General features: G+C 44.3%; 1 protein-coding gene across 3 annotated transcripts in view; it reads right to left on the bottom strand.

Moving 5' to 3' along the window:
* The window catches only part of CC2D1B (coiled-coil and C2 domain containing 1B), a 28,095-nt gene extending 14,538 nt beyond the window's left edge, over positions 1-13,557 (bottom strand). The window contains exons 1-12 of one of the 3 annotated variants that reach the window (XM_066192823.1): positions 13,503-13,557; positions 13,093-13,195; positions 10,060-10,201; positions 7,293-7,408; positions 6,427-6,546; positions 5,175-5,312; positions 2,970-3,231; positions 2,351-2,475; positions 2,148-2,223; positions 901-1,011; positions 448-578; positions 99-171 (exon numbers count right to left, since the gene is read on the bottom strand). In XM_066192823.1, the coding sequence (XP_066048920.1) occupies positions 99-171; positions 448-578; positions 901-1,011; positions 2,148-2,223; positions 2,351-2,475; positions 2,970-3,231; positions 5,175-5,312; positions 6,427-6,546; positions 7,293-7,408; positions 10,060-10,201; positions 13,093-13,158 (1,360 nt within the window). In that variant the 5' untranslated portion in view covers positions 13,159-13,195; positions 13,503-13,557. Of the gene's footprint in view, positions 1-98; positions 172-447; positions 579-900; positions 1,012-2,147; positions 2,224-2,350; positions 2,476-2,969; positions 3,232-5,174; positions 5,313-6,426; positions 6,547-7,292; positions 7,409-10,059; positions 10,202-13,092; positions 13,240-13,502 lie in introns of those variants that run through there. The other 2 variants (XM_066192824.1, XM_066192825.1) reach the window with 2 other exon arrangements.
* Between the last annotated feature and the right edge of the window lie 450 nt (positions 13,558-14,007).

Raw genomic sequence — 14,007 nt, forward strand, 5'->3', positions numbered from 1 at the left:
TGTTCCACAGGATGAGCAGGCAATATCTGTACGGCCCCTTCAGAGCCTAGCAAGTGTACAAAAGTTTAGGGATTAGGACGTTTTACATTCACACTTACCAGGAGGAACAGGTAGCTCAGAAAAATTCACTTTTCTCCCTGCCTTATGGGCTCTTATGGCATCTTGGTATTGCTGCAATCAAAGGCACCCAGTAAGACAAAACAGAGCTGACTGTGAATTAGCAATCATCTGTATTTAACCAGCATAAACACTGTACAAGACTCAGTATTTTACTACAATATGTGCATTGTCTCTATTTCTTCCTCCGAATGCTTTCCAGCTTCCCCACTGGACCTCTTTTCAAACAGAGAGACAATACACAAATTATTTCAGCCTTGGAAAAGTCTTCAGCAAGAGAACTAATTCAAATGGCTTTGCTGGCTGCAAAGGGCCACACTTGAGCTTTACCTTGGCTATCCTGTCGTGCATCCTGCCCTTCCGATCGTCCCCGCTGGCTTTGGCCTGAGCTGCTGCTGCCCTGTACTTCTCCAGCCGCTGCTGCAACGCCTCCAGCACCGTCCTGGGCTGCTGCAGGGACTCTGCAAACCACACACACAGTTAAATGCCACATCATAGAGATTTCAAAACACACAAAACAAAAAGCTGCCTTTCTCCTCCCCTTACTCAGAGAACATCACTGGAAAGTTTCACTATGAACACTGCTGTTTTAAAGGAAGTTTATTAACTTTTAGTTCCATCACTGATCCAGAGCAGAAGTAGACTGGATCAGCAGCAAACAATACTCAGGAACATTAGCCAGGTTTACTCAGTCCTGCTCCAGTTCATGGCAGAGGTCAGACCTTAAAGTGTTTCCCAGTTGTGCTATTTCTATGATTTACTAGAGAAATGCAAAAGTCCTACCTGAAGCTTCTTGGGTCTGAGGTTCAGGTGTTGCAAGATCCTGGGAACTTCCAACCCGAGGTGGTACTTTTTGCTTGGATGCATCCTGTACATGCCCTAAGCTTTCAAGATCTGCAAAGGAGGGAAAGCAGGAAGTTTCACAGAATGTTCCATATACAGCAATTACTGCTGCACGTCACCCAGAAAACCATCAATTTGATCACATCATCTTCCTGAAGGCTTTTTGGCTTCCAAACAATATCTCCACGGCTAGCTAAGTCTAAGGTTCCCCTTACCCACAGAACATGCTTTATAAGAGAAAATCTCAAATGCTGATTTAATTTTGGTTAGGGCTGCTTGAGGGGGAAAAAAAAAAAAAAAGTAAAAGTAGTTCAAGTATTCTAAGAATTCTCTCCCCAAAATATAACTTGGTATCTTGGCAGATGGAAAGAGTGAACAAGTCTGCTAATTGACTAAAATATTCTAGTAACAAAAGATGTGCTGGAAAAGGGAAGAAACTCTTATCATCTATTCAGAAACTCCAGTTTCTAGTATTGTATAAGATAAAACTAGAAGATTATTCACTGCAAAAATCTTGCACTTTTTAAGGCAAGGTTATGCCCTGGGTGAAGTTTTTTTGCAATGTCATTTAGTGATCAGCAAACGTGAGTCATGAATCTCACCATTTAGTGAAATAACCTGTCATTTTGTTTCTTGGAATAAAATAATCTACTAAAATAAGTTTTTTAAAACACTGGGATACAAAGACCAAGTATTAATTATTGGTGGGGATACTGCATCTACTTAAAAAACCACCAAACCCTCTCTCACGAGGACTGAGGTACCTTTAATATTGATAATTTGCTTTAAAAATTAGACTTCAGTGCACTGCAATCTGTTTGTTAATCTGAACATTATTAACTTTAGTTGAAGCACGTAGCACCATCAAATATTACAGTAAATTTTAAGAATGTGCCATTATCCTTCTTTCCCTTCCACTTCAAATACTGGCTGCTATTATCTACACTTATAAAACCAGGAATATCAGACATCAATACTTGTTTGAACTTGTAATTCACAGAGGGTAACTGCAATATAAGTAATGATACCTCATTTCGCTTCATTGGTCTTGATTAGACTGAGAACATGCAGTGAGCCTCACTCCTAAACGATCTCCAGCTCTTTTAATAGCTTTGCAATCAAATGCAGAATCATTCCATTACAGCACAGAGACACTTCTGAAAAGGTTTCCTGAAGGCAAACCTTACCCTGAGGAGATGGAGGCATATTCTGGAGGTCTACTGGCTGCCCACTGTCCAAAGCTTCCAACACCACATTAAATTTCTAACATGGAAAAAACAAAAGGTTTATTCTGGTCTGTCCAAGACCTGCCACAGTAAATATGTGACATTTAATGCATGTGGGTACAGCACAGGGTATGTTCAGCATTTGGGATTTCTTGAGTGCATACCTTGCCTGCCTTCATGTATTCCTTTGCTTTCTCCAGGTCCCCTTGCTGCTTGGCTTTTAGAGCTGCTAATTTATACTCCTTCTGCCTCCTAAGCAGGATTGCTCGTGTGCCGCTGTGCTGGGGATCTGGGAGAATGAGACAATGCTGAGATTGACACAGAGCACACAAGGTTTGCATCCCTTGCTACATCCATCTATGCAAACCCACATTTGTCCCCTTTTGCTCTAAGTCACAACAGCCATCTTACAAATATCCTTTTTCCTCCAGTCTCCACAAGTCCTATCTGACATAAGAATTCCACTTATCCCAATTTAAAGAAAAAATATTAGGTCTTTAGGTCAGCATCTCAAAACTCTTTAAAGGCTGGAACTCCATATGTCAAATAATGAAGGAGAAACTGAGGCACAGGAGAAGTTAGGGATACTGATCCAGTGCACAGAAGAGCTCTAAAACAATAACTGATTCCACTGCCAGAAACTCAGCATTCCATGGACAACTCTGAGAGATTCAGCAGGGAAGTTCCAACATAAGCAGCGCTTTGCTACATACAACACAAACATCAGGGAGGATGCAGCACTGAAACAGGGTTGCAACTGCTTCTCTTCTCAGATCACTGTACCTGTTTCCACAGCAGGAACAGCAGCAGCATGACCTTGCAGAGACTCTGATTCCAAATGCTCCCCTGCCTCAGGAGAAGCCTTCTGCTCATCATCTGCAGCAGACTCAGCTTTATTCTCTGGTGAATCTCCTGATTTCTCTAGCTCTGCTCCCATGGCTTGAGGTACATAAGAAGAACTCTTTCCAGTTGCAACAGGAGGTGGCATTTCTTCCTCATTGATTTTTTTGCCTTTCTTCACTGCAGCCAGCATGGTTTCCAGTGTCTGGCATGGAAGAAACAACAGAGTCAATAGGCATTTTCATCAAACGTGTTACTAGCATAAACAATTAGAAGACAAATTCATCCCCTTATATATGACAAGCTCTGTCACACACACCACCACAAACTGCTGCCCTTCAGCTCCCTGTTTTTCTGAAAGAACTTCAGTGCCAGTGAAAGATGTCCAGATACCAGAGCAACACAGTGCAAAGCCCTTGTTACCCAAAGCAGGTAACTGCAGGTGCCTCAGCACCCAGAATTACTGGAGAGCTGATGTGATCCACTCAGCTTTGTCACAGAAAGTCACCAAGGAAGCCATTTAACCAACTGTAGATGGATTTTGTGCATCTTTAAAATACAATAAAATATGCTATTCTGAAGTGTCACTGCCTACATGGATCTGGGGAAGGAAGGGGACTGCTAACCTATTTAATGCAATGAGAAAAGCCATTAAAGAGTAACAAAGGAAATGGAGCCTCAGCGCATCACCTATGGTAAGGAGCTCTCACCATCTCTAACCTGGGTTAACCGCTGCTCACTCTTTAAAACCCCTCCTCCACCCCAAATATTACCTTCCTCGGTATTTTTAGTTTTAAAATTTAATTTGAGGTTCAGACAAAAGACCACCATGTACTTCAAGCCAAAACAAAAGTTTTACTTCTTTCATCTTCCAAAGAAACTGAAATGGAAGCACAGAAAGACAACAACAACAAAATCTCATCAGTGCCAGAATCACTGCTGTTTTTGTTTAGTCATGGCATTGTTTGACCTGTTGAGTAACAGTGGCAGAGATACTTTGAAATGACTGCATGTGAGACTGGAGTTCAGACCAATCCTCTCCCTCTTCTCCACGTGAGGGTGACAGACTGAGACTGAAGTTCACAGTTCCAAGAATGACATGTAACAGAGAACTCTGCACCATTTGTTGACATGCAATTTTGCTAATTAAGTAGCTGAGAGCTGTGAAGTGAGATCTGGTCTATTATCCTCAGTTACACTGCTTAGGCAGAGGGAAACTCCCTACCCTGAGAAATAAAGGAAGTGGCACGATGCACTAAGCTCATTACTGGATGGAATAGCTGGTCTGCCCATCCCTGTGGCTCTCAGAAAGGCCAGGTGGTTTCCTGTACATTCCTGTCAGAGCTGGCAGGCAGTGGACACTCACAGACATCTTTTCTTCGCTTTTTCTTCCCTGAGTTTGGCCTCAGTTGTTCCCTTTGCACCCCAAGACAGCTGGTAGCCAGCGAGCCATTACATCCTGCCCCAGTGCACAGCCTTGAGCTGTAGAGCTCTGCTGCTGCCTGAGGTGATGCAGGAGAGCTGCTGAAAGCAAGGGGAGAGAAAGGCCCTGCCCAGCAGTAAACAAGCACTGCAGCTCACTGCAAGCACGCCACCTGCCTGGGACCACGAGAGGCTGGAGAGACTGCTCTCTGCTGCAGTTCTTAATTGCCTACATCAAAAATGCTGCTCCATTCCCTTCCAAGCACAGCCAACACACCCAGGGAAAGGCAACACCTCCCTCTGTCTGACAGAAGTGAGTGGAAGGTTAGTACCTAAGGGAAGGCAGCAGTGATGAACTGCAAGGTGTATGTGCTAGGAAAACTCCTAAACTTTGCTTCAAGGTAACACTGAGCACTCACCACAGGTCAAACTCAGATCCAGGCAGGTGGGTTTAACTTCAGCATGTACCACAAACCCTGCCTCCAGCTACCACCTGCCACATTCAACAGAAACAAAGCTGACACACAAAAGGCAGCTGAAGCCTCACCTTATCTGGGTTGTTTGCTCTATCAGGTGGGTAGTCAGTAACAACAAATGTTTTTAAAGTAACACCAGGCAGCACACGAAGGTTTTACTCCCCTGTCAACACACACACACAGCTGGAAGACCACACTTCAGAGCTGACTCTGCCTCACCCTCACTCACACCCTGACCATCCCAACTCACCTTCAGGCCTCTCTCGTACCGCCGAGTTTTGGCCCCCTCCCCCGACTCCTTCGCGTTGCAAATCGCCGTCCTGTAGTCAGCAATCCTCCCCTCCAGCGTCTGCTGTAGCTCACTGGTAACAGCAGGAAGTGAGGAGGTCTCAGAAAAAACAATAAAACAAATCAAGAAAACTTATTTCATCCAGCTAGACGAGTTTTCCCACCGCACTGAAAAACAAACACTCCTCTCCTACACAAACGCACACACACACAGAGTGCCGTGAAGTGAGCGCAGGGAGGAACAGCCCCTGACACAGAGGAGCGTTTGTGCTGAGCTAACGGGCCCTGCATCCACCTCGGCGCCCTCTCAAAAGCCTCACAGAGAAGAATGGGTGGAGAAACTTGGGAAACTCTCACTCACAGGGTAATTGGAGCCATGTGGTCGGTGAGTAGGTGAGGAGAACACTAAAGTCTCTCAAACCCCGCACAACAGAGGGTGTGAAGGGGTATTCTGGCACAAATCTTGACTTATTCTTTTCTTAGTTTTAAACCATGCTAGTTTGCTCCCTTCTGGGCTTCAACCTGGTTTTACAACAAGAGCTCTTTTTCCTCCTCCTACAGGTTGGAATTAGTTCAGTGACAAAAGCAGCCTAAGTCATGAGTAGCTACTTACAAACTCTCCACAGCCAGAGAGACCCTGCAGATGGCTCCTGATGCAATTACTGCCATTATCTCTATAGAAACCCTCTCAATCCCATTTACTAATGGGCCCAATGTACAAGGCACTGGAATCTGCGGCACACAACAGAAACATGCAGTGACTGAATAAAGGATTTGACTACATGAGGACTGACAAATAAAGCTGGGACAGATAATAATGCTACTGCTAAAAAATCTAAAACGATGTCAGATATCCTGAGTTATCATGTCTCACAATTTCAGCACATTGCCCAGTACTCTTAGGGAGAAGATATGAGCTCTAGAAACCTGCACTGCAGTCTGCATGCTCCTATGTAAAATGAGGGACAAGACATGCTTGACTCCAATTGTTTACCTCTTCAATTCTATGCTAACATTAGCATTCATCCTTGGAACAAAGTTAAAGGATCACCTGCACCCAGACAGCACTGGTTTCCCCAGAGGAAATAGCAATAGTGTAGTTTTTTCTTCCTTGGAAGACAAGACTTCCCTATATTCTTGATAATGACCCTCATACAAGCCACATGACAACAGTGATTGAGCAAAACTGTCAGAAACACGAAGCTCATTCCTACCGGTGACTGCAGTTCAGGTAGTTCATCCTCTGGTTCGGCTGGGGATGGCTCTGTTGCTGTCATTTCATCCTCACGGCTTTCTGTCTCACCTTCTTCCCCCAGAACTTCTTGCAGCTCTGCCTAAGGTAAAAGTAAGCCAACGAAAGGCTTTTCCTCAAAATTTTCTTTGTCCTCAAAAGACAAAAGTAAAATCAAGTCTCAAGTGTCAAAAGCTCTGGACAGATCCTGAACCCAAGTGAAGAGTCTGAAGATCTTCTATTCTAGTCCTTTTTAAATTCAATTTTATTTTGTATTATTAATTTAAACTGGTCCCAGATACCACTGAAAAGCCACACTGCAGCCCCAGGATCACCACTCAAGCTGAAGAAGTTCAGAGAAGTACTTTTACAAAGATTATGCAAACCTAAATCTCAAATCTCCAAAAAGCCTCTACTAGCAATGGCAGTCAAAACCACTGCTTAACACTCCTTCCCTAAATCCTGCCAGTTAGATGAGTCACTGAAACAACAAAGACTTTCTGAGGTGTTCTCTCAGGCCAAGTACTACCTGAAGCAGCAGCAAAATGGTGGCAGACATCACTTTAAGGGGACTGTCCCTGGCTGTCTTTCATCAGCTGACATGGAATGGGATTCCTGCTCTTCCCTCAATTCTCTAAGACTCCCACACATATAAATGTTAGGAAACTCTTACTCTGCTGTGCAGGGGGATGGATCCTGCATCTAATGGTGCTTTTGCAATGTTTTAGCTTCTCACCACAAAGTTAACAGACATTTTTGCTAAATGCAGTTCTGCTAAAACAAACAAACAAACCCCCAAACAACAACAAAAAAAACATACTAAAACTGTTTGCTAACAGTTAGGCATACCAATAGGTCTGTATCTTTCTCCAAGTCGTCATCATCTGTATCTTCCTCTCCATCTTCATTCAGGTCCTTCATACACTCTGCAGCCATCTTTTCAATATGATCCATGGGCAGAGGAGCTGTAAAAGGAAATCCCAAGGAGCCATAAACCCAAAGTTTATGCAGTCACTGGGTATAAATCCTGAGGGAGCTGCTACCAGCTGAAAGAGAGCATTGACTTCCCCTCCTGTGCCCCCTTTATTGCACAGTGTCATAGGTAACTGAGAGTGTGATGATGGATAAAGGGCAAAGCCTGGGAAGTGAGCACCCAGGAAAAGCAGCACTGGTGTTTCTGCTGTGGCAGTCAAGGCAGGCAGTAAGACACTTTTCTGCACTGCTGTCTCATGATGATGAGATTCAGCCTTTTCCAAATTTTTCTTGGCTCCCTCATTTTGCAATTTTGCTTCTGGTCTTCATCTTGAAAACTTGACTTAACTCCTCACTGCTGAGTTCTCATCTGTGCTTCATCCTGTGCCAACCACATCTTCCTCAACTCCCAACTTCCCCCACATACTCTCAAAGGTGAGGCTGTTTGCCCACAAATGCCAACTGTCCACGTAAATGCCTCTGATACTTCCCTATGCAGACACATGACTGTGACTCACCAGTGGCAGCAAAAGCTGCAGAAAATACAGATCTCCAGGACAGAGCTTTACAGCCAATTTAAACGGATCCCGTTCACTCCCTGCTGAATCAGCTGAAAATTAACCCAGGTACAAAACTGTTTCTGTTCAAACAATCTAATTCACCCCCTCAGTGCTTCAGTATTTGTACCAAACACATTACTCATAAATTTGACCCTTAGCAAAACTTGGACTGCAGGCCATATCCAACCCAGCAACTGGCTGAGCAGAAACTGCAGTAGAGGCAAAAAATCTAATCAAGCCTCCTCAGATGGTTTTTCAGCTCTAATCCCATGCAGCAAGATGAGGCCACAATTTCAAACACGTGAGTGGCTGCCCAGCTGGCACTTATCAGAGAGAGCAGGGATCTCTGTGCTTAAGATGTTCCAAGAGTGCAGCTTTTGCTGGAGGAGGAGGAGGCCGTTCCCCCACACCCAGTCAGAGCTCCAGGATGTAATCCAGGAGGGAATTACTGCACCTGGTGCTCGGCCAAGAACCAAGCACATGAGTTGCACTGGAACCCTCTTTTGTGCCCTCTCCCAGACAGGATCTGTTTCTCCCCTGTCCTCACTGTAGCTCCTCCTTTCCTGCCTGCATTCTGTTCCTACCACTGCACTGGGAGAGCTCTCAGGAGTCCCCAGTGCCAGCTGCTCATCCTCCATGAGCTTCTAACCCACACACTTCCAAAGAAAAAAAAACAGAATAGCTGCACTTTACTTTGGAAAATCCTTTTTGAACCACACATTTAGAAGACACAGTAAATGTCAGGCAGAGTAAATGTTAATTTTGCACAGTCTGAAGTTTTATTTTCCTCTTTCGAATAAAAAGGCCGAAACAACGAAGTAAGTGACATGATAAGGGTGAAAGGGAAGTCAGCCCTTGAAAATCTGACAATTCAAGAGCTCCTGATACACAGATTCACCCTCAAAACATTATTCTGCATGTTTCAGCCATGAGTAACCTACGTTCAATGGCAGAAGTTCTGCTATTATGCCTACCTGCACAATTATGCTCACTAGTTTTACGGGTTTACTAAAATTTTGAAATGTGGAGAGTAGAAATTATTTAGAATTTAGTTTCAGACACAAACATGTCCTTTGTTCATCATCAGCTACCGTGTTTATAGAGTTGTCTTGCCTAAACATTTCAAAATCCTTCATTTCTCTACTGGTCTGTGTAAAGTTCCTTCAAATATTACAGGGAAATTACTATAGAGCTGCAAATAAGGCTGTAGGTGCACTATCCCTTCCTTCCTGCACCTGCTCACACACCTCTAAGTCCCATTTTCCCTGTCCCACCTCAACCACTGGCTGCCACCCCAGGCCTCAGGCAGGCAGGGAGCAAACCTGGTTCAGCTGAAAAGCTCCCACAAGAACATGGGTTTGTTTTTGCAGAGGAGCTCCTGAACCAGCTCACCCTGCAGCTCCACAAACAGGGACATGCTCAGAGGCAGAGCATGCTCACTGGAGTGTCCCTCACAGCAGCAGCAGCAGCCTTGTTTTATGGCAGATTACAGCAAGCCTGTAAAACACTGCAGGGCTGCATGCAAACACCACCAGACAAAATTAACAGATACTTAAAACTTTTAAGAATGGTAGTCCTTTCCAAGAGACACTCTAACCTGCATAACATAAGCTACAGGATTCTCCAAGTAATTGCATCAGTATTTGCCTCTGAAAATGGGATTCAGTTTTGGTTACAGACTCCAAGTAACTAAAAATATAATGCTCATTATGTAAATTCATTCTTCAAACAAAAACAGAACAACCACATGACAAACAACTCACCCTCCACAAGAAACACAATTTCCCTTCTGAAATCATCTAGCGCCTACTACACCTTTTTATGATTTCATATGCTAAAAAAGCATGTCTTAATTTAGTCATTAAATGGGCCAGCCACCAGAGATCTCTTTCCTGTATCTACAAAAGCATCAACAACAACAAAAAAAACTTTTACATTGTTTATGGAGTAACAAATGAAACCTTTCAAAGCAAAGGAAAGAGCAGTCGCAAACTCAGCCTCTACCAGTGATTTAAAAAAAAAAATAAATAATAAATTTAGATACGTTTATTGAAGGTAAATAAAATTCCAATATTTTAACTTACTTTTCACCTTTGGTTTTGGTTTTCCTTCTTTCACTTTTGCTCCTGTGATAGCAGCAAGCTCTGCTTCAAGGTCCCCATCATCCTCACCTTCCCCTGCACCCAGCAGCATCTCTTCAGGACTGAAATCCACAAACAGCCCCAGCTGGAGCCAAGGGAAAATAACAATACAGAATAATAAAATACCCTAGTTAGAACAAAGATGACACTCAAAAATGTCACACTGCACGGATTATTTAGATATTTTCATGCATTTTGAATTCTGTTCATTTTTTTTTTACAGCTCACTTTCATACCACTTCTATTACCACAACAATGCATACCAGGCACCTGTAACTGGTGTAAAGTACATAACTCTTTATACCCCACAAGTATTCCCTTTAAAACTCTACACAAACCATTTCTTGAAATCAATCTTATTTAATAGTCCGACATAACAAGGTAGAATTAAATGTTTGTTTTACTGAGCCTCATGGAGCAGATACCATCAGGGAAGCTCAGGGCAGTGCCTGTAACAGCTCAGCTAAAAAACATTCACTCAGGGTTCACACACAACAGGTCTGACACGTGCACACTGCAGAGAGTTCACCCTTATCTCTTGAAGAAGCTACATTTATAAACACAGAACTGTTCTGTCTTCTTCCATCAGTTTCTAAATCCCATAGAAACAAACACAGCCATTAAAACCCAGCATGCCCACACTGCACTGGAGAAAACCATCAAACTGGCTGGCACAGATCATCAGCTAAGAGACAACATCTCAGGCAAAAGTATTAATAACAATAATCAGGATATGACAGTAGGAGTTCTCACTCTCTTGTGGCAAAACATTCCAAAGTACATCAAAGGAATCTCTGGGGTCTTAGTCCAAAAGGTATCCTTTTAAAATGCCATTTTATCACCGTTTCTGTATTTCTGGTTAAGATACTAACTGCCCCAGGAAAAAAAATTATCATAAGTATGTTAAGATCTTCTATATACATGAATGAACAAGATTAGATTCATCCTATGAGGTAATTGAAGCTTTCCTCAGACTTTTCCAAAGCACAAACCCTTATTGATCCTCACACGGCCAAGGAGGCAGCACTTCAGCTTCTCCCCAGCACAGGAAAAAAGATCAGCTATCATTATTCTAAGGGTTGGCAATCTCCTTCTGTCTCGAGGATCTGAAGTGCTGGAAGAAGCTGTCTGTCAGTTTATAAATTAATGTAATAATATATTTTTTTAACCCAGTAGGAATGGAAGTGCTGGTGGCTACTGCCCAGAAACATTCTGTGCCCCTCTTCGGACCATTTTGTAATGCCAAAGGAGAATGTGAAACACATAGCTGAGAAACACAGGCTCCAAGGACCAGCAACAGCACTTAAAAATCAGCAGCTGTTTGTTTCCCAGCCCTGATCCTGCCCCTGCCATTCCACAAGGCACTGGGCTGATCAGTCAGCCACCCTCTGCCTTATCCACCACCCAGCTTTAGGGCAAAACTAAAGTATTAGCACACTTGGCCAGAACAGAAAGAAGGCGAGGACAAGATTTAAATAGGAAAAATTTACAACGGTGATCTAAAGATTCAAGTTCTATGGAACACACACGGGCCTTGCATCAGTGTGCAGAAGGGACCAGGAGCACACAGGATCTGCACGTCACCACACCGCAAGTGTGGACAGTGAAGCAACTGCAGCAACCACGGAAGTCAAGAACACAATTCAGCAGTTCCAGCTCCAAGTCCCAATTCATTCCATAAGGAATATTTCCAATGAAATTAATAGTATTGAAGTAATGTTTAATAAAACAGAAAAATTAAGTTATAAAAAGCTTGCAATTGATACACTACACAACAAAAAAACATTTTAAGCTTAATTAATTTGAAAGCAAACAAGCCATTTGTTTCAAGAAACACTTATCCATGCTGTAAGACAGGCTGAATAATTAACTGTATTGAATTAGAAATCAGTAAAATACGTTAATCAGATCCTTGATTTACTGTCTTATCTTTTCAGAGCGTGGTTTCTTTTTTTTTCCCCCAGAAGGAGGAAAGATATTTTCACCTTTTATCTTCTCTCCTGCTCAGGTAAGTTATACACTACCTCTGAGAAATGCAAACTTTCACACTGGAGCCACAGTGACACTATGGATCACTAACTACAGCATTCTGCCATCAGTATGAGAACACTGGCTCCTAAGAAATCACCAAAAGAGAACACCTCAGCTATTTTCTCTATCCTAATAACCTGTTACAATCCCTTTTCACATTTCTCTACATTCTTACCAGTTATTCCACCTGTTACTTGCCTCTATTCTGCTTTCAAAGGTTTCTGAAATTCCATTCTGGTTCTAACATATTCTTTAACTACAGTGTTTTTCTGTCAGTTTTCTACCCAGAATTTTGCCTTGACTGTATTTCTAATTTTGACACTGTCGCCTGACTTTCTACACCCGCCAACCATGACTAATTATTGTTTTTCTCCACGAGACTTCTGAAACTCCATCCAAAGGTAAATAATCATGGGAAAAAACTCCAACATCTATCCGTTACATGAAAAAATGACTAGAGAAAGAGAAATTAAAATCAACTGTCTCTTGTTTAGCACCTTAATATTCTCCCATATATATCCCTTAATTTGTTATCTGATATTCTGCTGATTTTATTTTTGTTTTCCCAGAGATGTAAGGAAAACCTCCACAGAGTCACTGAAGTTATTATTAAATCTCAACATAGCTCGGCTGAGAAAATACTGTAAGCATGAGTCATGAGGTCTCATGCAAAGATTACAGCGTTACAACACCGTGCCTTCCCCAAAGACCTCCACAGCTGCCTCTCAGATTTTTACTTGAACAAGAATGCATTAAAGATGGAAGGAAAACAGGCACCATACAATCTAATTTTTCCACGATCTTGCAATGCTCTTAACACATGGGAGATCCTGCAGGAAAACAGCAGCAAGAGGTCTGAACGAGACTATCCCGAGGAGCGGTGGGAGTAGGAGGTTTCCCTGCCTGCTCTGCAACCACATCTCCCTGGCCCTTCGCCCTCCTTACCTGCTTTGCAACTGCAGCTCCCTGGCCCTTTGCCTGAGGGCTCTTTTTAGGTCTTCTGCCGAGCATGTCGGTTCATGAATTTCAGAGGGCCGTGTCTACAGGACTGAGAGCACACGGAACTTAAAGTCAGTACCCTGCCTGTGCCAAGGCAAAGCCCGCCGGACGGAGGCGGGCAGCGCGACCCCGCCGCTCCCCCGGCACCCCCTCACGGGCTCCCCCGCCCTGAGGGCAGCGCTCCGCGGGGGCCGCAGCCGCGCTCCGCCCGGGCAGCTCGGCGGGACCCGGCGGGCAGGGCCGGCTGCGGGCGCTCCCCGGCCGGCGCAGGGACGGGCCGCGGGGGCGATGGGCCGGGAGCCGCGCGAAGAACCGCGGAGCGGCCGCCCGGAGAGAAGAGCCCGGCCCCGGCTCACCTCGGCTCCCGCCCGTGCGGCCGCAGCTCCGCCCGGCGCGCTCGCTGAGGGCCCGCCCGCGGCCCCGGCGGCTGCGCGGCTGCGCCGAGAGGCGGGCCCGGCCCGGAGCCGCGGCCCCCGGCTCCGTCCGCACCGGCCCCGGCGCGCAGCCCCGGCTCCCGGGCGGCTGCTGCCCGGGGGTCCTTCGTCGTGATCCATCTAAGGAGCTGGGTATCTGGAGGGCACGAGTCGTGCGGTATTGTTACAGTCTCCTCCGTTCCAATATCGAGCCTGCCTTGCAAACTGGAAGTTCCTTTTAATTATGTTAGTGAGGAAAGTTTAAGCATATTTGAACGACGCCTTTTGTTGAGTATAAAAGTCAGAGAGGAAAATCCACAGTGTGCCAGACTCCATTACTTTTTAACAACAAAAACTAGTGATGCTGGTATATCCATTTCCAATAACTCATTTCAAATAATCCATTCCAAGTTCATACACATCAATTAAAAGGGGATCAGCTACCAGC

The sequence above is a fragment of the Chamaea fasciata genome, unplaced genomic scaffold (assembly GCF_029207755.1).
Source record: "Chamaea fasciata isolate MVZ Bird 193981 ecotype frontalis unplaced genomic scaffold, bChaFas1.0.hap1 SCAF_10, whole genome shotgun sequence".
In the NCBI taxonomy this organism is placed as follows: Eukaryota; Metazoa; Chordata; class Aves; order Passeriformes; family Sylviidae; genus Chamaea; species Chamaea fasciata.